A 21,530-nucleotide genomic window follows, 5' to 3' on the forward strand; every position below is an offset into this window, starting at 1 on the left:
TGTGAGGCCTGAAGAGCACAGTGTGTCAGTGCAGCTGGTTTGGGTGGCAGGAGCATGGGGTGCTTGGCAGGAGGGGTCTGGGACCATGGTACCCATAGAGGGGCTCAGGGAATGCTGTGCTCTCACCCAGTTCCTCCTCTCCAGCCAACCGCTATTTGTGTTTATACCTGAGGTCACCCACTTGGGCTGGTCCAAATGCCAGGACAAATCTCACTGTGAAACCCAAAGGAACCGTTGGTCCTTCCTCATTCCTTCAGTCCCACTTTGCTCTCTGGGGAGAAAACTCACCTGCCAGCAGGTCTGATTCATGAGCACGCCTGCCTGGCTGTGAAGATGTGTTCAAAGCTGACACTTGTACATTTACATGCTAGAGGGATTTTTTGGCATGGAGAGTGTGTCCAGCACCTTAAGCAGAGGCTCATTCACATGGAGAGACCCTGATTGCTTCTGTATTTGTGGCTGTGCTGTGGAAAATCGGGTTAGAAGGAGCACAAGCTGCGAATGGAGGTGATGGAGCTCTCCTGCCCTCTGCTCCTGCTTGTTTCAGATCAGGTCTAACATCCTTCAGGTTGACCCACTTAAGGATGAGCAGGATGAGCCTTGTGCATTCCCAGTGTTGCAGATCCCTAGTGGAAGTGTTCCAGCAGCTCCAGTAAATCCACCTGCCCTCAGTGCTGTGGGGTGAACAGAGACACTGGAAGCACGATGGGATGCTGGGGCCAGGCAGGGCCTGGCTGTCATAGGTGGCTGTGCCCGGAAGCTGGCCCTGGGGCAAGGTGGGAGCAGCTGGTTGATAGGCTCAGCTCTCTGGGGTGCTCTTGCCATCAGCACTGGGTTTCACTGGGGGCTGCTGCTTGTGCATCCTGGTGCTCCGCGGCGGAGGGAAGCAGAAGGGCAGCAGTGACGCTGCGAGCGCAGGGAGGAAGCTCCGGCCGCAGGAGGGGATTTCCAGCACACTGTGCTCTGCTGCCTATGCAAATCAGGACCTCACAGTAACCTGGCAGGATGGGAGGGCTCTGGGATGGAGGGCACAGGAGGGAGCCTGCAAGAGGCAAGGGAGCCGTGCAGGGGGCAGGATAGGCAAGGGGTCAGCAGAGGGATGGAGAAAGGGAGTGCTCTCCCCTGCCTTCGCAGGGGTTGGAGTCGCACCGTGGCTTTCCAGGGATGCCGGGCTGCTTTGGCTTTGCTGGGTTTAGTCTTCCACTGAGCCGAGCTCCCTTCTCCCTCTGCCTCTGGCAGGAGAGCAAGGGCTCAGTGTCATCTGCACCTCAGGAGGAGATCCCCACTTCCTGCCTTCTTCCACAGCCTCTCCATAGTCAGCAGAGGATGGGGTATAGCGGGACCTGCTGCAGCTCCACAGTGGATATGCCAGGAGCTGTGGGAGCTGGATCCAGGATGCTCAGAGGATTTCCTGACATGCCTTAAGGTGTGAATTATTTGGAGTCCCAATTTGTAATGTCAGAAGCAGCCCCAGAAGGGATTTCCCCCTCTTCCTCTCTCCCCTGGTCACGTCTCATTCAGTTGTGATGCCTGAGGAAAGGGCTGGCCAGCAGTCATCATATCCTGGAAAGCTGGCTCCTGGGATGACAGTGTGGGGAGATCAGCCATTCCTGCAGCCTCAGCTCACCGTGGGGACAGGATACCCAATGGATGTGGGACAAGGCTGCTGCTTCCTCCTTTGGCTTGGGAAGAGGAAGAGCTGAAGACAAATCTGTGCTGGCTCCCAAGGCTCAAGGCTGGGATGGAAGCGGCTCATTGAAGTTTTAGCATTTACACCAACATCCCGCGTATCTCTTCACCAGATGTGGCTCCTCCCAGGGTCTGGTAGTGAAGAGGATCCGCAGTGGCCCCTGGAGCTGACTCAGAGGGAGAGGCCTGACCCCGTGCACACCAAACACGGGCTCACGGGGATTTTGGGATGTCGCAACCTGTGAAATCTGGTGCTGGCACTGCCTGGAAGCGAGTCCTTGCCCCCCAGCACTGCCGGTCAGTGTGCACACAGCCCCTGGCAGCAGCTTCCCTGCCTTGAAGGCTGAATGAAGAAGGGTGGCCAGCTCACCCTGCCTGCAGCAGGTTACACTGACTCTGTCCCAGATCCTTGCTAAGGTGACAGGTCATGTGTAACCTCCTGGCTGCCACTCCTCTGTGCTTCTCCGTGTCACACAGCCTGTCTGGTGCTGCCAGTCCCGGTTTCCATCCTTGTTCTTTCGCAGTCCTAAAGCAACGCCCCTACCCAGTGCCTCTGCCTTCCTTATGGCTGCTTCTGTCCAGAGCATCTCGTTTCTCTGGGCCTGGCATGGAATCCTCAGCCTCTCCAGCACGGGAAGGCAGCAGGAGTTTAGTTTGGTTGGCAGCGAGAGATGCATTTACTATGATGCATGACACCAAACAGCGTGACTCTGGTATCTGGTTCTTATCATAGGAACAGCCAGCAATGGGTGCCAGGGAAATTCCTGGCCTTGGGATTGGTGTACTGGGATCAGCCAGGCTCCCTGGCAGTGGCATCACCCCGAGGGGCTGCCTGGTCTCACTTGTGTTCCTGTGCCAATCACAGGCTTATAGCAGTCATGGTACAGTCATGGTACACCATAAACCTCACTGGAGTGTTTGTGCCTGTGCCAAGGGAATACTCATACATGGCCCAGGAACAGTGGTTTTGGCAGTAGGAAGCAGGCAGGATGATGACACATGCTTTGTAGCCCTGTACTGATGCTGAGCAGATTTTCTTCCCCTTGCTCTGGAGGAGTAGAGCTCCATTGCCCCAGATCTGCCTTTCCTTGATGGCTCCTGAGTCCCAAAGCATCCTTGGATGTTGGAGCTGGGCCCCTGAAAGTACCATTCCCATCTGCAGGGACTATGCCATGCAACACAGCCTCACAGCCCTGCTGTGACACAGAGCTGCAGTGCTCAGCTGCAGGAGGATGTGGCAGATGAAGATCCTGCCTTCAAAACATCTGCAGCAGGTTCCTGGCCACGCAGGACACTCATAGGCTGCTGTGGACATGGGATGGGTTCAAGCCCCCCCGATGCTGCCTGTTCCTACTTACAACAGCAAGGCAGAGGAACCCAAATCTCTTATGGGAGAGGGTGAAAACACTTCAGGCAGGCCATTTTCCCCCTGAGAAAGGTGATTTTGGTACAAGGGGATGTTTTATAGGAAGGCATCAAGGGAATTTTCAGTGGGATAACACCCAGCTGAGTTTTTCCAGCTTCCCAGTTTTGCCTCTACATGTTGGTGCTTCTTGACCTCCACTGGTTTTGAAGCCTTATGATAATATTGTGTTATTATTCCTGACACCGCTTTGATATCTTGAAGGTGAAGCTTTCCTCACCCAGCTGTTCTGAGGAAGACTCCAGCATTCAGGACTTTTTGTTCCAACTTGGAAACAATTGAAAGTGCTGGAATTTCCCACTTTTGGAAATTCCAGTTCTTTTCTCCTGGGCGCTGCCGGAAGTGCAGACATCAACTGGGGGTGTAGCCTCTATGGCATGTGTGTTTTGACTCTTGCTTCAGCAGCTTGAAAGCACAGGAAACCGCGTGCAAGGACGGATGGATGCATCGAGCCTGATTTGTATCTCTGATTTATGAAAGCATCATCCACACAACGGCACGAACCCTGCCAGGGGTTTTCAGAGGCACAAAATGAAGCTCTCAGTGAAATCTCTGTGCTGCTGCCAGCCCCATATGAATTTCCAGCCCCTTCCTCACAGCAGGGAATACTGCAGTGTTGTTCAAAGGGCATTTGGGGTCCTTGCAGTAGACAGGAGACACTGAGATTCCTCAGCACGGGCTCAATCCCACCCAAACCTACCCTAATAAATCAACTGCCCCACCCCATGGTCAGCAACAATAAGGTTTTATTTATGAGATCTAAAATTGTCTTTTCCATCTGGGTATATTCCTGGGTTAGTGGCATGTTGGGTATGAATTATTGTGCACATCTCCCTACCCAGAGCCCTCTACTCCCCTCCCCAAACCCCGCTTGCAATGTGGTGCCGCTTTCATCCTCTGCAGGGAGCCCAGTGTCCCCGAAGCTGCAGTGACATCAAGGCAGTGGGTGCGTGCTGGCTCAGACACGAAGAAGGGGCTCCTGCAGCCACCTAGTCCTCCCCTCCGCACAGGGCCAGCAGAGCGGTGCGGTAGTCACCGGAGGTGTCCTTCTGCAAGAGGGAGACCCATGTCAGAGAACTGGGAAAGCCCAGGTCAAGGAGTATTTCCATGCCACAGGCATCTGTGTAGCAGTGGAAGATGTCAGCACATCTCCTCCACAGCCAGACATGCCAACACTGGAGCTGGTTGGGATACTTATCCCTCCCTAGCTGATGCTCATCCCCCATGCTGCTCATGGCTACGGATCCTACAAGACCAGGACCCAAGCAGACAAGGTGACAAAGCAGGGAGGGATGCCTGTGGGCCCTCACCTCAATCATGCGGTGCAGAGATTTGTCAAACAGGTCCATGAACTCGCCCCGGATGTTGAGCAGGTCAATCTCGCTCCGGGAAACCATGATGCGGGTCAGGGTCCTCTCATCCGTGCCAGCACCCTGCAAACAGGAGCTTCAGCAAGTAACCCCATAGGGACTGGGGCTTGGGGACCCTGCTGGCATCTCTAGCACAGCCCAAAGTGGAGACTGGGTTCAGAGGAGAGCCACAAAAATCAGGGCTGGAGCACCTTGGCTATAGAAAAGGCTGAGAGTTGGGTTATTTAGCCTGGAGAAAGGAAGGGTCTGGGGAGGCATTATTGCAGCCTTTCAGTACTTAAAGGGAACTTACAAGATAGGGACAGACTTTTTAGCAGGGTCTGTATCAATAGGAAAAGGGGTGTTTTGGTTTTAAACTAAAAGAGGGGAGATTTAGACTAAATACAAGGAAGAAGGTTTTCCAATGAGGGTGGTTCAATGCTGCCACAGGCTGCCCAGAGAGGCAGTAGATGCCCCATCCCTGGAAACATTCAAGGCCAGGTTGGATGGGACTCTGAGCAACCTGCTCTAGTGGAAGGTGTCCCTGCTCCTGGCAAGGGCTGGAACTGGATGAGCTTTAAAGGTCCCTTCCAACCCAAACCATTCTGATTCCCTGATGTCTCCTCAGACATGTGCTGAACTTGCTGCTGACAAGACACAAGCCCAGAAAGCTGATGAGGTATTGGTTTGAGCTCAGCCCTGATGGACAAACCCCATCACTGCCATAGAGTTAAATCAGAGATTCCCAAATGGTGCTTTCCCTGCACAGCCCCCTCCCGCAGCTCAGCCCCAGGGGAGCCCATCTGCACCTTCATGGACTTGTAGAGCTTGTCAGCGAAGAAGGCCGGCTTGTTCTTCACACTCCGCACTGCAACACACAGAGGGGAGAGAAGGTGAGCTCCTGGCTTGTGACACCAAGGGGACACAGAGCTGTGCCACCCACTGCGTCACATGCAAGCCTTCCTTGGTACCAGGGTGCAGGCTTGGCCTCATCGGACACCCTCATCCCGTGCCACACCGTGAGCATCCATGGCCCAAAAGCAGCAGGAATCTGCTGTCACGTTGCCTTGGCAGAGGCAGGTAAAGGGACTGCAGCCCTGAGGGGAGCTCTGCCCTGATGGAGCACCCTCTCGGTACTGACCGATGGCCAGGAAGGCATCCCTCACATCTCCCGACATCCGCTTCCTGATGGCATGCTCCACGTCGTGGTTGGTCAGTTTGATGAACTCCTGGAACACTGGAGGTGGGCAGAGGTAAAGGTCACTGCTGAGCCCCTGCCTCCCAGCCCTGCACACCCCAGAGACTGGACCCCAAATGCAATGCCATGCCATCTCCTCCCAGTGCTCAACCTCAGCCCTGGGGAGATGCCCATCTCCTGCTACCCAGGAGTCCCATCCAGCCCAAAGGAAAGCACTTGGGTTGCAGTGGAAGGTCCAGCATCAGTGGAGGAACACGGTCCTACCTCTGCGGAGATGGGGGTAGCTGCGGGTGCAGAGGATGCTGAGGAAGCGGGTCTCCAGGGAGTCACTGGAATCGTTGCTGGACACATCAGCAAGTTTCTGGGAGAGCAACCGAGAGTGAACAGGGAGGCAGGGGAATGGGCATAGCGGAGAGAGACAAAGACATCAAACAGCTGTTGCTGGGACAGCCAGTCCTGAGCACCCTATTGCAAAGGGGGCAGCTTCTTATGAGCAGGGAAACAGTGGGGGTTATTTTGAAAAAACAACAAACAAACCAAAAAACCCAATCCCCCAAAAGCAGTGCTCATGGCCCAGGTTTGCATCTTTCTTTCGGGGAGGATGCTTTGAGGGTGACCAGTATTACACAGGGAATTCAGAGCTGCCACACACAGGAGCCACCCTCTGCCCTGAACAGCAGCAGTGCTGCCCGTGGTGAGACGGCTGCTGCAGGGCTCAGCAGAGAGGCCTTACTCCACATCCATTGGCCTACTGCAGTAGAATTCCCCAGTTCCTGCTTTCAGTGAGCCAGGGAAGCCAGCCCAGAGTCCCACAGTGCCAGGAGCATGGGTCCTGCATGCATGATGCATGTCCCCAGCCCTCCCAAGGGCAGGAAGGTGCCTATGTCTCTCCTGCCCAGTGTACAGTGAAGCGCCCTCATGCAGGTCCCATCTGTCCCCTTGTCACCCATCCTGCTGCAAGGACCCTGGAGCCCCAAGCAAGCAAACTCAAATGTGGTCAGAAGAGCCAGTATATGGGGCTGCTATTCCCAGCTCCAGCCCTGCACCCGAGGGCTGCAGCATCCCCTCAAACATGCAGAAAGCTGAGGAGTGAAAGGGCAGGCACTCACCAGGGTCTCGGCAACGACCTGGTGGAGAGAAAGAGAGAGACAGGAAGACAACAGGGTCAGAAGATGCTGCTCAACCTTTATCCTTCCCTGACAAAGCAAGGGAAATCTAGCAAAATCCTCTAAAATGACCTGTCCTCAGTTCCCTGGCTTCCCTGGGAATGGACCCGATCTTAGGACCTTGGTCTTCCTCCAGTTTGGCCTCTACACCACTAATTGTGATGGTCTTTGGCCAGAGAAAGTGAGCCTCGCACATCTGGGACTTGGGTACCCTCCTGTTCCTCCTCCACGAGCATCCTTGCCTGGCCCCTGACTCCCACCAGCCTCTGCACAGGAAGCAGGAGGAAGGAAAAGGCAGTTTCCCGGCTGCCTTGTCCCTGTGTGTGTCATCCCTGGCTCTCTCATTCTCTGCAGCAGGTCGAGGGGAGCAGCAGCGCATGCAGCAGGACACAGACAGCGCAGCATCCGCTCCCTCTGCCGGCTGCATCCCTGCTGGGAATGCTGGGAGCGTGCCTTGGAGCAAGCAGCGCTGGCACAGGACAGCAAAGCGACAGCTCAGGTTTGGCTCTGCACCGCTTCCCCTTTCGGGAGAGACTCATGCCAAAGGGGCAGGAGGCCAAGTGCACAGCCCCAAGGTCACAGGTCTCCTGAGAGCGGGACCTGGGCCAGGCAATGGGGCCTCAGCTCCCCCCTGCACCATTTCTGGCTGCTCAGCCTTCCCCTTCCAGCTCTGGCTCAGCACAGCCCAGTAAAGATGAGGCAATGGTTTGGGGGCTGGCAGGCTGAAAAGTAGTTTAGACTTCCCTGCTGTCCCATGCACGACAAAGAGGTGTGTGGCTCCTGCAGACCAGCCCAAAGCTGCCTTTGAAGCTCAAGTGCCAGATTGCAGCATCCATGTGTGTTACTGGAGCCTAAAGCGGCAGCTCTGCACAAAGAATGGTGGACTCCCCAGCTGGGAGCTCCCAGTGCTGCTCTCATGGTCTGCAGCTCCCCCGTGCATGGTGCAGCAGAGCCCAGGGCATCAGCAAGCAGGCCTGGGAGCTTTACCCTGGAAAGGTGTCACATCCCCTGGCATCTCCCCCTGCAGCTTGCAGACACACTGCCCCAGCAGCATTTGCTGCCCTGAGGATGTCATTTCCACACCAGGGGATGCAACATCCTCATTTGTTCTATGCAGAGCCTGGCACAGCACTGCCAGCATGGGTCTTACCTTAGCATCTTCATGTGCCTGGGTGAGGTTCTCTGGTCCTTCATCGCGGTTGCCCTGTGTTAAACACAAAAATCATGGAGCAGGGCAAGGGGATGGCAGCAGCACTGCCCAGCCAGGCAGTGATGCTCTGTCTCCTCCATAGCCACCATCCATGGCAGGGAGGAGACAGTCCCCAGGGAAAGCCACCCTTACCAGCGCCAGGGAGACAAGGATCCTTTTGAAGTGCCCTGACGTGTCAGAGCTCAGGTCATCTTCCAGTTGCTTGTTGTAGGCTGTGGTGAAGGGGGATGTCTGAGTCCTGCTCCCTGCCTGCAGCTCTGCTTCCCCCCCACCAGTGCCTGGCTGATCCCCATGCAGCTTTCGGATGGCGGTGGCCACCCTCCAGCCTTTGTATGGCTGAGGCAGATGCCTCCATCTGGTATTTCCAGGGCTGGGGAGGAAGAGATAAACCCAGCAGCTCTAATGCCCTGGGCATGTGCACAGCCTATTGCTCCAGGTGCTCCCAAGGGGAAGGGATCACTGAGAGGGTTCTCAGGGAGGAGACGTCAGTGGCAGAGCTGGGATATGTCACTGCAACATGGAGAGAGGCCACAGCAGTGCTCTGCTGGGGGTGAATGCCCAGAGAGCCTGTTCAAAACCATGGCCTCTGTGGGGGAGAAGAGGCTGCAGATTAAACGCAGCTCACAGCTCGTGTTTCCCTAGGGAGAAGGGGTCATGGGTGGAAAGGAAAGAAAAGTGCACAGTATGGGAGCATGCGAAACCACGCGATGCATTTGAAGGCTCTTGTTGGCACCATCCCAAGTTTCCACTTCTCTTTCATAAGGTGTTGGACCTGGGGAAGAGCTGCTCTTGCCTGGAGGCACTAAAAGGCCTTCACAGCACCAAGCTGTGCATGCAAACAGAGACGAGAATTGCACCCCAGGCTCTGGAAGGGCTTTGTGCAGTGTTAAACACGGTCTGTGCCCAAGGCCTGGGTGCTCCCCATGTCCCTCCTGTGCCGTACCTTCCTGATACGCCTCGTTGATAGCCTTGATCTCCTGGTTGTTCCGCGTGGCCATGATTTCAATGAGGACGCTCTCATCTGTGCCAGCGCCCTGGAAGAGAGCAGTGTGGTGGGATGCTGTGGGTGCCAACACTGGACAAGGACACAGCACCATCATCCCACCAGTGCCAGGCAAGGAGGGGCTGCTCTGACCTCGGGGCTACCACATGCCAAAAACCCATGTCCAGCAAACAACCACAGTGGCTGGTAGGAACCAGCAATGAAGCATCCAGGTGTGGTACAAACTGATGTGACTGGTGGACAGTGGTACACACTGGTTTGCCCCTATCCTGGGCTTTCCTGTAGCTGCCTGTTCCTGGCAGGGCACTGCTCCCACCACAAAGCAGGGATGCTCTGTAAAGCAGCCTCTCCAAGAGGGTCTATCTATGAGCTGGGTAGAATGTAGTATGGCTGCAAAGAGGCCAGACTGGGCTCCCAGTGGGTCTGAAGTGCAAACCAGGTCTATATCCTGGTGCTTTCTGCTCTCCTTCTGCATAGGAGATGAGAGGCTGGGGACCCATGAGGCTGGGGTACACTCACAGCCCTGGGCCACTGACAGAGCAGGTGCAGCCACAGCAAAAGCCACCCCATCCTCACGTGCTGAAGCCAGTGCCAGCAGCAGTTACCTCCACGGCCTTCCTCAGCTGCTTGGCATCGTACTGCGCTGGTGTGAGCATGAGCCCCAGGATCAGCTTGGCCAAGCTGCCCGAGAGCTCAGACTTCAGGTCCGCCATCAGGTCCTGTGAAAGCATTCGAGGGTTCAGCTCCGGCTCATTCCACAGGGATGGAGGAGCAGAGGCAATACCAAGGAGGAAACAGGGGAGGGCAGTGTGGAGGTGGGAGACATGTGGGAATAGCCATGGGGTGGTTTAGGGTCACATTTTGGAGGTGACTCTTGGGGCATCCTGGCTCTGGAGTACTCTGTGTGGCGATGAAGCATGGACACCCTCCCTGGGGCTGGTGGTGCACCCAGAGCAGGAGCTGCTTTGACAACTTGGTCTTCCTTGAGGAAGTGATGCCAAGGCAGGAGTTGTTTCAGTAAGGGCAGACCTCAGTGTGGGATGGGGCAGGATGTGGGCAGAGGGAAGGAGCAGGGTGGGAGGGGAATCCAGCAGTACCCTGCCATAGTGAGCCTTGTAAGCCTTTAGGATCTGCTGCCTCTGGGCATTGCTCCTTTGTGTCAAGACCTCGATGATGGCCCCTTCGTCTGTGCCTGCAATGACAGCAGTGATGCTGGGGAGAGCAGAGGGGCCAGAGCCATCTCATGTCACCCCTGACCATTGGCACGTCACCACCCCTGTGCCAGCAAACTGGGGCTGTGGGGAAAGGAGAGCTCCCACAGCTCCTAAACCATCCTGATTCCCCCTGGGGCTTTCACACAGGCTGGTTTTCAGCCTCAGGAGCTGTTGAGGAGCAGCAGGAAGGGGCTGGGAGCATGGTCCCTACTTACCCAGGCCCTTCATGGCCTTCCTCAGCACCTGAGCATCCCCATCATCATTGAAGCTTCCCGCGGGCTGCACAGTTCCTCGCAGCTGTGGATGCAGAGGGGTTTGGGTTCATTCCTGAGCTGGGACAGAGGCAGGGATGGAGAGAGGGAGGGAAGGTGCCACCAGGCAAGCGGAGGCCAAAGCAGGTCGTGTGTTAGTGCAAGCACCTGGGGCTCAGTGAGGATGTCCCACCACTGTCACCCCTTCATCCAGGGGCAAACCATAGCCAGGCCAGCAGAGAGAAGACAGCAGCAGACGGTCCCTGAGTCCTGGTGTCCTGCTCAGTGTTATACCCACCTCCCCTCGCACTGGGACACATCAGCTAAGAGCCAGGAGTCACTGAAAGAGTGCCTGCTCCTGCCCTGCAATTGTACCCTCCTACATCCTTACTTCTCCCCCTGTGCCCTAGGGCTCAAGGTGTCCTTTCTGCACATCCTAAATCACCCTTCTGTGGGTGCCTCCAGCCACATGCAGGGTGCCAGCTCCCCATGGCATGGCTGCATCCCAGCCAGCCCTGGGGAGCAGGAGATCTCCCGTGCGCACCGGAGCAGGGCTGAACGTGCTGCACTGCACAGGCATGCGAGTAAAGGAGGCCTCAGAGAGAAGAGGGGGTTAGTGGAGCCGGTGGGGGACAGCCAGCCCTGCTGGGTTCCATCCCACCAACCTCGTGCCCCAAACCAAACAGTGCCGAGAGGAGCCACAGAGCAAGAGGCAGAGCGGAGGTGTGGGGCTGGCCGTGCCCCAGGGCAGAGAGGAGCAGCCCCAAGCTGGCAGGGAGCAGAGAGGGGGTCCGGGGGTGCTGACCTCCACTTTGGCCACCGCACTAAGCTCCCACATCCGATAGGCCACCTGCGCCGCCTCGGGGAAGAACTCACCTGCGGCACTGCAACGGGAGGGCAAGGACAGGGCACAGTGAGCTGGGGGGGGGGGGGGGGGCCCTGTCCCACCAGCAGCCACCCCCTGCCCTGCCCCTCCAGGAGGGGTGTTTGGTACCCGCTGGGTGCTTGCTGTGGGGCTGGGTGGGAATGATGATAAATCCCAACCATCCCCACTGGAGCATCCTCTCTACAGGTCTCTGCCTTGCTGGGCTGCCATGTGCCAGGAAGGGACCATAAAGAGGGGCCATAGGGCCCCTGTTCCAATCTGCTGTCACTGTGGGGGCTGCTGTCCAGGTGCTCCGACCCACAGGTCTGTACCCAGCACCAAGGGGATGAAGATGGACAAAGAGGGTGATGGGTGAGCTTACTCATCGTCCCCTCCACACAGCTTCAGCAGTGCCTTCTTGTACTCCCCAGAGGTGTCCTCCTGTAAAGAGAGAAGGAGATGGAGAACCATTCATCAGGGAGGGTCAAGGTAATGCCATGGGATGGGTGCACTGGAGAAGGGTCTCCCTGAGCCTTGTCCTTGGAGATGGACACGCAGCACAGGATGCTGGGGATGGGTTTCAGCCCTCCCGTGGGTGCTGTTGCTTGGAGGGTGGCTGGGAACCCCCAGCACTTACCTTTATCATGTTGTAGAGAGATTTCTCATACTTGGTCCTGAACACCTCCCGGATGTCCAGCATGTCGATCTCGCTGCGGGACACCATGATGCGGATCAGCGTGTTGTCTCTTGTGCCCAGCCCCTACAATGGAGGAGTCCCTGCATCAAGGTTGGTGTGACCAAGCAATCCTGCTCAGCCCATCACATTTGGGACTTGTATCAGATTTGTACCCAGCCTGGGTCTGAAGGAATAGCTCCTTTGAAGGGAAACCCAGGTCATAGGTCCTGTCTTCATGGTCCTGCATCACCATGGCCTCCAGCAGCACCCTTTGGCAGGGGGACCCCCTGGAGAAGGGATGATCCACTGCTCCACTCACCTTCATGGCCTTGTAGAGCCTTTCAGCAAAATACTCTGCAGTGCTTCTGACGCACTTCACTGTGGGGAAATTGAGGCATGGTGAGGGATGCTGAATGGGTACCACATTCAGCACCCAGCTTCAGCCCATCAGTGGGGATGCAGAATGGGTACCACATTCAGCATCCCCACTTGCCCCAAAGAAGCTGTCCTGAGCTCCCTGAAACTGAGTACGGCCACAACCACAACCCCACTGGCTCTTGCACTGAGCCCTCCCACCCCAGCAAGGCCAGTGGTGTGTTTTCCCAGCGCTCCCCACACCAGTGCTGACTTACCCACAGCCAGCATCAGCTTCTCAAAGTCACCAGAGAGCTCTCCCCGGATGCTCCTCTCAATTGGCTTCCCAGAAATCTTCAGGTACTCATCAAAGACTGCAGGATGACAGCAGGATGATGCCTGCAGAAACTGCCCAAATCCCTTTAAACCCAACCCCAAGCCTGCAGGAGATGCTCACCCAGGCGCAGGTGCTGCTTGCTTCGCCGGCCAAGGATGTAGATGAATTGGGCCTCATCCGTGCCCCATTTCAGCTCGCCAGCTTCCAGCAGGTCCTTGTGGGATGGGGAAGGCAGCGGAGCCCGAGTCAGGGTGCTGCCTTCATGGGGCTCTGCCCAAGCAGGGGCGCCCTTGATGCCTATCCGCCTTTTGCTGTCTGGATGTGCCACCAGCCCCATCCCTGCCTGCCCATCTCAGCAGCCTTCCAACCTCACCTTGGCATCCTGCTCCACCAGGTCCTCGCTCACCACATCATCCTCCTCCCTGGCACCCTGTGGGACAGCAACGGGCTCAGCCCTGCTGGGTGCAGGCACCATCACCTGCAGATGCATGATCACCTACAGACGTACCTGGAGCAGAACGACGAGCATCTTCTTGAAGTGGCCTGAGGTGTCTCCGACAATGTCAGCCTCCAGGTCTCTCTCATAGGCTGGTGTAAGGGGGAGAAGTCAGGTTTGGAGAGCTGGATCCCCTCATCTCTGCCCTTTGTCCTGGCCCAAGGGCACACAGGGCAGCCCCTGCCCCTCCCCAGCCCTCACCATCTTTGTAAGCAGCCACCAGGTCATGGATCTCCTGGTTGGTGCGGGAGGCGAGGATCTCAATGAGGCACTTCTCATCCGTGCCAACCCCCTGTGGGCACAGACACAGCCCTGTGAGCAGTGGGGACAGCCGGGGTGGCCATGGAGGGGCCCTGGGGGTCTGCCCACCCCTTACCGCGATGGCATCTTTGATCTCTTTGGCATCACTGTAAGGCGGGGGCCGCATCAGGCTCACGATCAGCCGCTCAAACTTCCCCGTCAGCTCGTACTTGAGGTCTGCGATGAGGTCCTGGTGGATGAGGATAAAGGGGATGGGGGACACTTCGCTCCACAGCATCTCCGAATGGGTCCAGGGAGCTGTGGGTCTCTGTGTGGGATGGTTGGTGGCAGCCACAGCCACCTGCAGTGGGTGCAAGGACCAGGGAGTGCTTCTGCTGTTACCTTCCCATACTGGGACTTGTAGGCTTGGCAGATCTCCACTCGCTGCTTGTTGTTTCTGGATGTGATGAGGTCGAGGATGGCCTCCTTGTCACTGCCTGTAGGGACAGCCAGCAGTCACATCTAGCCCCATAGCTGGGTCTGACCCACCATGGCTGGGCTCATCATAGCCATCCTGCCCCAAAGAAGCCCAAAGCTGCTTCTGACTTGGGGCTGGGAGGAGAAGCAGAACTGAGCTGGCTCCAGGGAAGAAAGGGGAACCAGGAGAGATCCTGGCATGCTGCTAAAGCAGGCAGCTGAGAGGAGAGGCAATGCAGGACATCAAGTTAACTGAATGAACAGGGGATGTATAGGGTAGAAGTCTGGAGGAGCATCCATACCAAATCCCTTCATGGCATTGTACAAGGCCTCTGCATCTTGGCTGGCATCAAAGCCTGGGAATTCCTTCACTGACCCCCTGTAGACCTAGGGCAAAGGAGGAGGCAAGAGAGGGTGAAAGGGGAAGGAGAATCCTGGTGGGGTGGGGAAGGAGAAGTTGAAGCTGAACAGGAATGAGATCAGATCCATTCCTGCTCCTGCTGCCTGAAGGCAAAGCTCAGCCTCAAACATAAACACTTGTTCTCATTTGTTTGCTTTCCTGTTTGCTCTCCATGTCCTCTAAATTGTTTGTGTCAGGTCATGGAACATGTACACAGCCTTCCCTCCCCTGTCTCCTGGCATTGCCGGTTGGGCTCTGTGTTTAAGATGGATACAATCCAAACCCCCCTCTGCACCAGCAAGAGCGTTTGAAGGCAGGTTCCTTCAGCTCTTTCAGTTCCCAGCACCATTTTGGGGGTGGTGGCAGCAAAAGGGGACACCCTATGGTAGGGTTGGACACCTGAATGCAGGGGAAGGCACCCAAGGAGCAGGATAATCCCCCTGCAGCGCAGTGATGCTGAAGGGAGTTATCAGGGCTGGATTCAGAGCAATGAAGGAAATCATTTTCCACCGCCTGTTGTGAGCAGGGAAACCCTCCGGATGCTGAGGATTCCCAAGCCCTGCATGGCCTCAAGGCAAGGACACACAGGCACAAAATCCCTGTGGGCTGCTAAGCAGAAAGCACTGAGAAGCACCAGAGCTGCCAACAGCCTGTCCTGTCCCATCACTCTGCAGGGCCCAGGCTGGTCTGAGGGGTCAGAGCAGGGATCCTCAGTACAGGGAAAGACTTCCAGGAGCCTGAGAAATCCTAGGGATTGCCATGATCCACTTCTGTGTGCCCCTCTGCACCTCCCAGCTGCACAAAGGGGAACCCAGGAGCGATGCCCACACACAGCTCCTCCCCTGGTCAGCTCTGCCCAGGGGAGCCATGGGTCCAGCCCTGACCCTGGGTGGAAGCTGATGTGAAACCAGGCTGAGCCGGGGCTCTCAGCTGTGTCAGCACCCTGGGAACACTGACCATGCTCCAGCCAGGTACCTGCACCTCCATGGGATCACCTGCTTAGGGTATGCTGCAGGGCTTGACATCCCCAGGAGCTGTACAAAAGCCCAGGGCTGTTGCCAGCACAGGCATCTAAAGCTAATGTGTCCCCGGAGACATGGGCATCAGGCAGGCAGCACCAGCATCCTTGACCCAGTACCTCCAAGAATGAACCCAATGGGATGGACATGGGCAGCTCTATATCCATTGCTCCCCTGGGCCCCATCCCAACGCTGCAACACGACAGCATCACTGCACATCTCATCTAACACCTTCAGAAAGAGCCCAGCCATTGTACCCCCTTTTTCCAGAGAGAAACCAGTCCAGGCTGGGCACATCCCACAGGATGGAGCTCCTCTTTCAGGAGGAGCTGCCGGCACCCATATCCCATATGGTGGGAACCACATCAGGCAAGAGGAGATGCTGCCCTTCGATGGCAGAGGACAGATCGTATTGCAGGTGATTCATCAGGAGCGCTGGATTTAGCCGTGCTTCCCGGCAGCTCCCGGACCCTCCTGGCTCAGTGCGAGCTGCTGCCCACATGTACCTTGCAGGAATGGAAACAAGAAGCTGCAGGGCAAAGGAGGTGCCTGAAGGCAGCAGGAGGGGACAAAAGTGGTGATGAGGAGGCAAGATGTTGGTTAGGTGGTAAGGAGGAACAGGGCTGTGTTCCTGCCTCCTGAGCTATCAGATGAGCTGCCTGTCTTGAAGTGCTGTCATGGTGGGGAAACTGAGGCAGGAGCTCATTGCTGTGCATTGCTCAATGCTCCTTGAACTCATGGGGGAATGAGCCCCATGGAAGTGCAGAAGCACCCCTGGGGAGGGAAAGCACATCCCGCTTGCTGCTCCCTCCTCACATTCCAACCCCCTTCCCAAATCCCGCTCCAGCTGCTGGGGCCCCGCTTCCCCTCCTCCAGCCTCTGAGTCATCCTGGCCTGCCCGGGACCTCCCGGCTAAAAATAAGCCAGGCTGGGGCCGGGAGGGTGGAAGCAGAATTCTCAGCTTGGCTGCATGCTGTCCCAGCACATGGCTGCTGGGGGTCCTGGACCCCCACAAGGGGGATGCTCACCCACACCGTGCCTCAGTTTCCCCATCCAGAGGCAACCAGCCCTTCAGCTGGGCAGGAAGCTGTGGGTAATGGGGCTCGAGGCAATGATTCCTTGATTTCCCGAGGGAATGGAAACCAGAGCCTGGCTCCAGCAGTGAAAGCAGGCTGTGCACATGGGCTCCTCCCCTGCCCAGCACACTACCCGCAGGCAGGCTGCACCCCGTCAGCCGCAGCTGCCCACCGAGGCAGGCTTTTCCAGTCAATCCAAGATGTGTTCCTGGCTGGAGGGATCACCTGCTCACCCGGCTGCCACGTTGCATCAGGCTTGTTGAGGGGGAGAAATCCAGACGGAGCAGGAGAGGCCAAGGCAGGGCCGCATGCCTTGCAGCAGGCTCGGGTGAGATTTCTCTCCAGTGAAATCCCAAATCCCCAGTGCAGTGTCTGTCCTCCACTTCCCACAGTCCTGCTTCTCTCCCCCATCCCATTGTGGTCCCAAAAGGATTTTTGCTCTTTGCTGTCCCTGCTCTCCCCACCAGCACTTCCCCAACTGCATCACATCCAGCCAGCACTGGTTGGAGAGGCAGGAATGTAAACAGGCTCTGAGCAGCAGTGTGCTCCAAGCACGTCTCCACCAGCTTTGCTGCATGATGGAGATGCTGCCCCAGCTCTGTGGTCTGCCTTGTGACACGCAGTCACCCATCCCCACCATGTGTACATCACCCTTACCTTTCCTTTAGGTGCCATGGCTTCCCAAGCTGGAAATCACTGGAGCAAGGGCAAGAAGGAGCTGCGGGATGGAACAGAGAAGCCAACATCAGTCAAAGCCTTCTCTCCATGGGCTGTGTTAGTTAAGGGAGGCTTTGCTCCCTCCCTTGGGTGCTGCTGCCATTCATCACTGTGGGTGTGCTACCCATGGGGAAGGTGATGGATGGGTGCTGCTGGGGAGGCTCGAGGAGAAGGGATGCTGTTCCCAGGTCCTTTGGTACCTGGCACTGAGCTGGGGACACCACAGACCAGCAGCATCAGAGATGGGCCCCCTGCTGCTTCCTGCCAGTGCAGAGAGAAACCAGGAGGGGAAGAAAGTGCTGAATAGGTGGAAATGGGCCGAGCATCCTCTGCAGGGCTGACCCTCCTCACTGCACCCCGCAATGCTCCTTCTGCAGCCCCCACAAGCCCTGGGACCAGCCCAGCTTCCTCAGTGCTCAGGATGCTCAGTGCTGGGCAGCCCCTACAAGTTGCCACCAGCTTTAATCTGAGTTCCTGTGCACTGCATCAAGGGCACCATCAAACCCACGCACCGGCACAGCTCAGGAAACAGCCGCGTTTCCAGAGTAACTCCCAGGTTGTTTTCTAACAAACACCAGCACCATTTATAGCTGCAGCCCTCCTGTGGCGTGGGCTCTCCTCACCCTCCCAAGGTCCCCAGACAGTGCAGTTGCTCTGGGAAAGCTGATGGAGGGAGAGAAGCAGCTGGAAAATGGAGCCCGGCCACGAATGAACCAGTGAGCGTCAGCTGAGCTCCAGCCATGAGGCACGGCCCCTCCTTGCTGGTGCTCGGCTCTGAGACACGTTGCAGGGAAGCTCAAGGCACAGCAGGGCTGCCCCAGGGGGGATTTCTGCCCGTTTCTGCCCCAGGAGAGCTCCATTTCATGCGGCAAGGAGAGGAGATGATCTGAACTTCCATGGCTTGACTCTCCGTCCCTATGGGAGCACCCATGGCGGGGGAGACCCAGCCCTGCAGCCGTCACTGCGCCCGGGTCACCCCACTCAGGTGCAGGAAGTCTTTTGACACCCGCAAGCATCTTTCTGAGGGGAGGAAGTGTTGCAGAGAACCAGAGCTGCCTTCACCCCCTTCCCCTTTTCAGGCTGTGGGTCTTGGCTCATCCCCTTGGCTGACAGAGAGCCCCCCGCATGCCCCATGCGCAGCGGGGCTGCACTGCGGCCGGGCAGGGATCCCAGCCCCTGGCCCATACAGGCTCTAATGCCACTCAGGTGCCTGGGTACCTTCCATGGAGCAGAGGGAGCACCGCATGGCACAGCCCACAGCCCTGCATGAGCCATCCCACAGCCCTCTCAGCAGTGGGGCTGAAACCGCACAACTCAGCAATGGTGGAGGATCACCCGCCACACCCAGACCCAGCCTGTCCCTGTCCCCACTGCAGCGGGTGGGGAGCAGCCCCCGCTCTTGCTTTGCCAGGAACCCATCTGACGGGGATGCCCAGAGACATCCATGGGGATGCCTGGAGGCTGCAGAGCCACACCATGGGGAGATATCTGCCCTCCTACCCAAATGATGGAGAGGTTGAGAGTATGAGGAAGCCCATGAGAAGCCCTAAATGATGTGCACAGCCCATCACCTTTGCAGAACAACCCACCCTTACCAAAAAGCCTCTGTCTCCCCAGCAGTGTGCACCCCAACAGCCTCTCCATAGCCTTGGGTTCAGAGTTTCAGCCCAGGAGCCCAGCAGCTATTTCTGCAGCCCTGGCAGGGCTTTCCCAGTGTGACTGCTTGTGGTGGAGGCCACGACACACCCAATGGCCCGTTGTACTGCCCATGGGGCGGAAAGGGAGCTTCCCAGCGTTAAAAAAGCAGCATCCATCCTCCCTGTGAGGAAGGGGAGATCCCCAAAGTCCCCTGCACCACCTCCCTGCCAAGAAGCACCAAGAACTCCGTGCCCCTGGGGTGCCATTTACCAATGCAAAACTCAGTGGGTACCAAACCAGGGGCATTTTCTCCCCCGAGCCCTGCACGGAAGGACGGGTGTTTCTGCCGCACCGGGGCACAGACAAAGCCACATCCCGGCCGGGACACACCCATGTCCCCGCACCAGCACCAGCACCCACCCCAACCCCACCCGCGGCACCGCAGCCCCGAGGTTTGGTTAAAAACAACGGATTTTCATCTAAAGAGACCGCAAACACAAACCCGCCCCGCAGCCTCCCCTTGTGCCCGGGGCCGGGGCGTGCTCCCCGCCGCACACCGGCACGGGAGCGCTGTCCCTCCGCAGCACCCGCATCTCCCCCCGCACACTCACAAGCGGCACCGGGGCCTGTCCGGGGCCTCCTGCGGGACCTCGCGTCCGGTCGCTGCTCCCCTGCGCTGCCCTTGGCGAGCGGCGGCTTCCTCCAGACCTCGCGTCACTGCTCACGAGCGCTCCAGTCCCCGCCCGCCGCGGCACCGCGGTGAGGGCCGCGCTCAGCCCCCCCTCCCGGGTGCCCACAGTGCGGGGCGATCCCGGTGCCACCTCCTGCGGGCCGAGGGGGGCGCTGGGCACAGGAGCCGCACTGCGGGCAGGGGTTGGGTGCCCTGGTGGGGACACAGTGCGAGGGGTAACAGTGATTGCGGTTCAGGTGTCGCCCCTTCTGTCCCCCTCACCCTGGTTTCTTGCGGTGCGGGGTACTCATAGGGTGCTCCTGGCTGCAGACACCTCCACTGGCACCAAGTCACCCATTTCCCTGGTTATGGTTGGATAAAGTCCATCCCTGACTCCCTCTGCAAAAGCCAAAGGGAAGGATATTGCCTCCCAGGGACCTGTGCTGACCAGGGCTCTGCAAGGAGCATCCACAGGGCAGAAGCTGGGTTGAAGAGGGGCAGTTGCTGTCGTCCATTCCCCCCAACCTTCCCTCTGTGCTGCAGACACAGGGATGAGAAGAGCTTGCAGCACAGGTGTGGATGCAGGGTGAGTCTGAGATGCTCCTGGCAAGCTGTACCTCTGTCTGCCATGCCCTCAGGCCATTTCCATCCCTGCCTCACCCAGGTGAAGCCGATTCCTTCTTTATCACCACCCTTTGCTCCAGCCAGCACAGAAGCTGCAGCAGGGCTGGAAGAAACAGTGGGGCTGACCCTGGAGCCAAGGGCAGCGGTGTCTGTGCCCTGGCTGGTGCCATCAGGAACAGATAAAACCAAGGACACCCTTGGGAATTTGAAGGTTGCTGACGTATTTTAGGCATCCAAACCCTGCTGATACCCTCTGACTAGAGCATCTCTCTGGGGCTGTGAGGCAGCCAAGCTGCTCAGCCCTGCCTGTCCTGGGCAGCAGGGACCCCATGTTGGATGTGACATGCTCAGTGCCAGCTTACACCACTGCTCCTCCGTGTCCTGTTATTCCCTTGGGCTAGCGTTGGTGTCTGGAGACCTCTTTCACATGAGACAGCGTGGGTGACAAGCACAGCTTTGTTCAGCCTGCACTGTAATGCAAGACAACAGCCCTACTCTCCTCCTGGTGCCCTTGCTGTGTCAGGGTGTCCTGAGCATCCTGCCCCAGAGGTGCTAACACAGCAGCTCACTGAATGCACTGGGGATATAGAGCTGCTACATACAGCCAAGATAGGGCAACCTCTCAGTTAAAGCATCCACCATACTTTAGGTGCTCTAGAGCCAGCTTTGCCCTGATCCTGCACAGCCAATATCCTCTTCCTCTACTCCCGCTCATTGCAAGCTGAAGGCTAGAGGCTGTGCTGAACTACATCACAACCTAAGAGGGATTTGTTCCCAAATACTCAGCCTCAACACTATAGACAATAAAATCCAAGTTTGCTCCTACCCCAAAACACCAGCTTCCAGCCTCTCCTTCAGCCTTCCAACTTCAGTTCTCTTCTTCTAGGACACTGAAGGTCAGCCAGACCACACCATCACATTCCATGTATCCTCCCACTGCTAGGAGCATTGCCATAGAAAGGCTGTGCTGGGGGTCTGAGGGCCCTTATATGCCTTGTTGGCCCTGATCAGCCTCACCTGAAGTCCCTACCCAATCAGCTCTGCGCCTCTATTTAAGCCGAGCCCTGGACCCACCACAATCTTTGCTTGCGTTTTACTGTTCAGTCCCTGCATGCTGCATCCTAAGGAGGAGACCCTGTGTTATGAGTGTTTTTGCTGTCTATGGAGAAGCATCTAGGTTTTGCTGCTTTCATTGCAATCAATTCTCTTCCTAAGACAGGAGCTGTAGAATTTAGGTGTTTAGATGGAGCAGATGCTTGGATTAAGAGCTGTGGTCCTGTTCCTAGGACAAGGCTGGGTGCATCATTGATGGGTGATGATGTTGCCTGCTTTGCTGTGAGCTGCATTTGGGTGATTGAGGTCTTCTTTATCTAATGCTGCAGTGGGGCTGTGATGGGGGGTGAGCAGAATCTGGGGTGTTAGTGCCCAAAGAGTGGGG

The 21,530-nt window shown here is 57.2% G+C and overlaps 1 protein-coding gene across 2 annotated transcripts; it reads right to left on the reverse strand.

Moving 5' to 3' along the window:
* Positions 1-3,840: 3,840 nt before the first annotated feature.
* ANXA6 (annexin A6) lies at positions 3,841-19,534 on the reverse strand. Of its 2 annotated transcripts, XM_031047378.2 has the most exons (26): positions 19,410-19,534; positions 17,101-17,161; positions 14,251-14,335; positions 13,874-13,968; positions 13,608-13,721; positions 13,433-13,523; positions 13,244-13,323; positions 13,109-13,165; positions 12,856-12,949; positions 12,677-12,772; positions 12,364-12,422; positions 12,006-12,128; positions 11,751-11,809; positions 11,309-11,387; positions 10,468-10,549; positions 10,136-10,230; positions 9,644-9,757; positions 8,979-9,069; positions 8,168-8,247; positions 7,976-8,029; positions 6,769-6,786; positions 5,924-6,020; positions 5,603-5,698; positions 5,271-5,329; positions 4,423-4,545; positions 3,841-4,161 (listed from the first exon to the last, which is right to left on the reverse strand). In XM_031047378.2, the coding sequence occupies exons 2-26, from the start codon at positions 17,116-17,118 to the stop codon at positions 4,102-4,104; spliced, it is 2,019 nt and encodes a 672-aa protein (XP_030903238.1). In that variant the 5' UTR covers positions 17,119-17,161; positions 19,410-19,534; the 3' UTR covers positions 3,841-4,101. The 2 variants fall into 2 exon arrangements, with proteins under 2 accessions (XP_030903238.1, XP_030903239.1); XM_031047379.2 differs by lacking the exon at positions 6,769-6,786.
* Between the last annotated feature and the right edge of the window lie 1,996 nt (positions 19,535-21,530).

This window comes from Melopsittacus undulatus, chromosome 10 (genome assembly GCF_012275295.1).
Source record: "Melopsittacus undulatus isolate bMelUnd1 chromosome 10, bMelUnd1.mat.Z, whole genome shotgun sequence".
Classification (NCBI taxonomy): domain Eukaryota; kingdom Metazoa; phylum Chordata; class Aves; order Psittaciformes; family Psittaculidae; genus Melopsittacus; species Melopsittacus undulatus.

Coding starts and splice junctions, on each gene's coding strand:
- ANXA6 (XM_031047378.2), bottom strand. Junction 13,324..13,432: donor GGTGGCTGCTTACAAAGATG/GTGAGGGCTGGG, acceptor CCCTTACACCAG/CCTATGAGAGAGACCTGGAG. Junction 12,129..12,363: donor GGCTCTACAAGGCCATGAAG/GTGAGTGGAGCA, acceptor CCTCCATTGTAG/GGGCTGGGCACAAGAGACAA.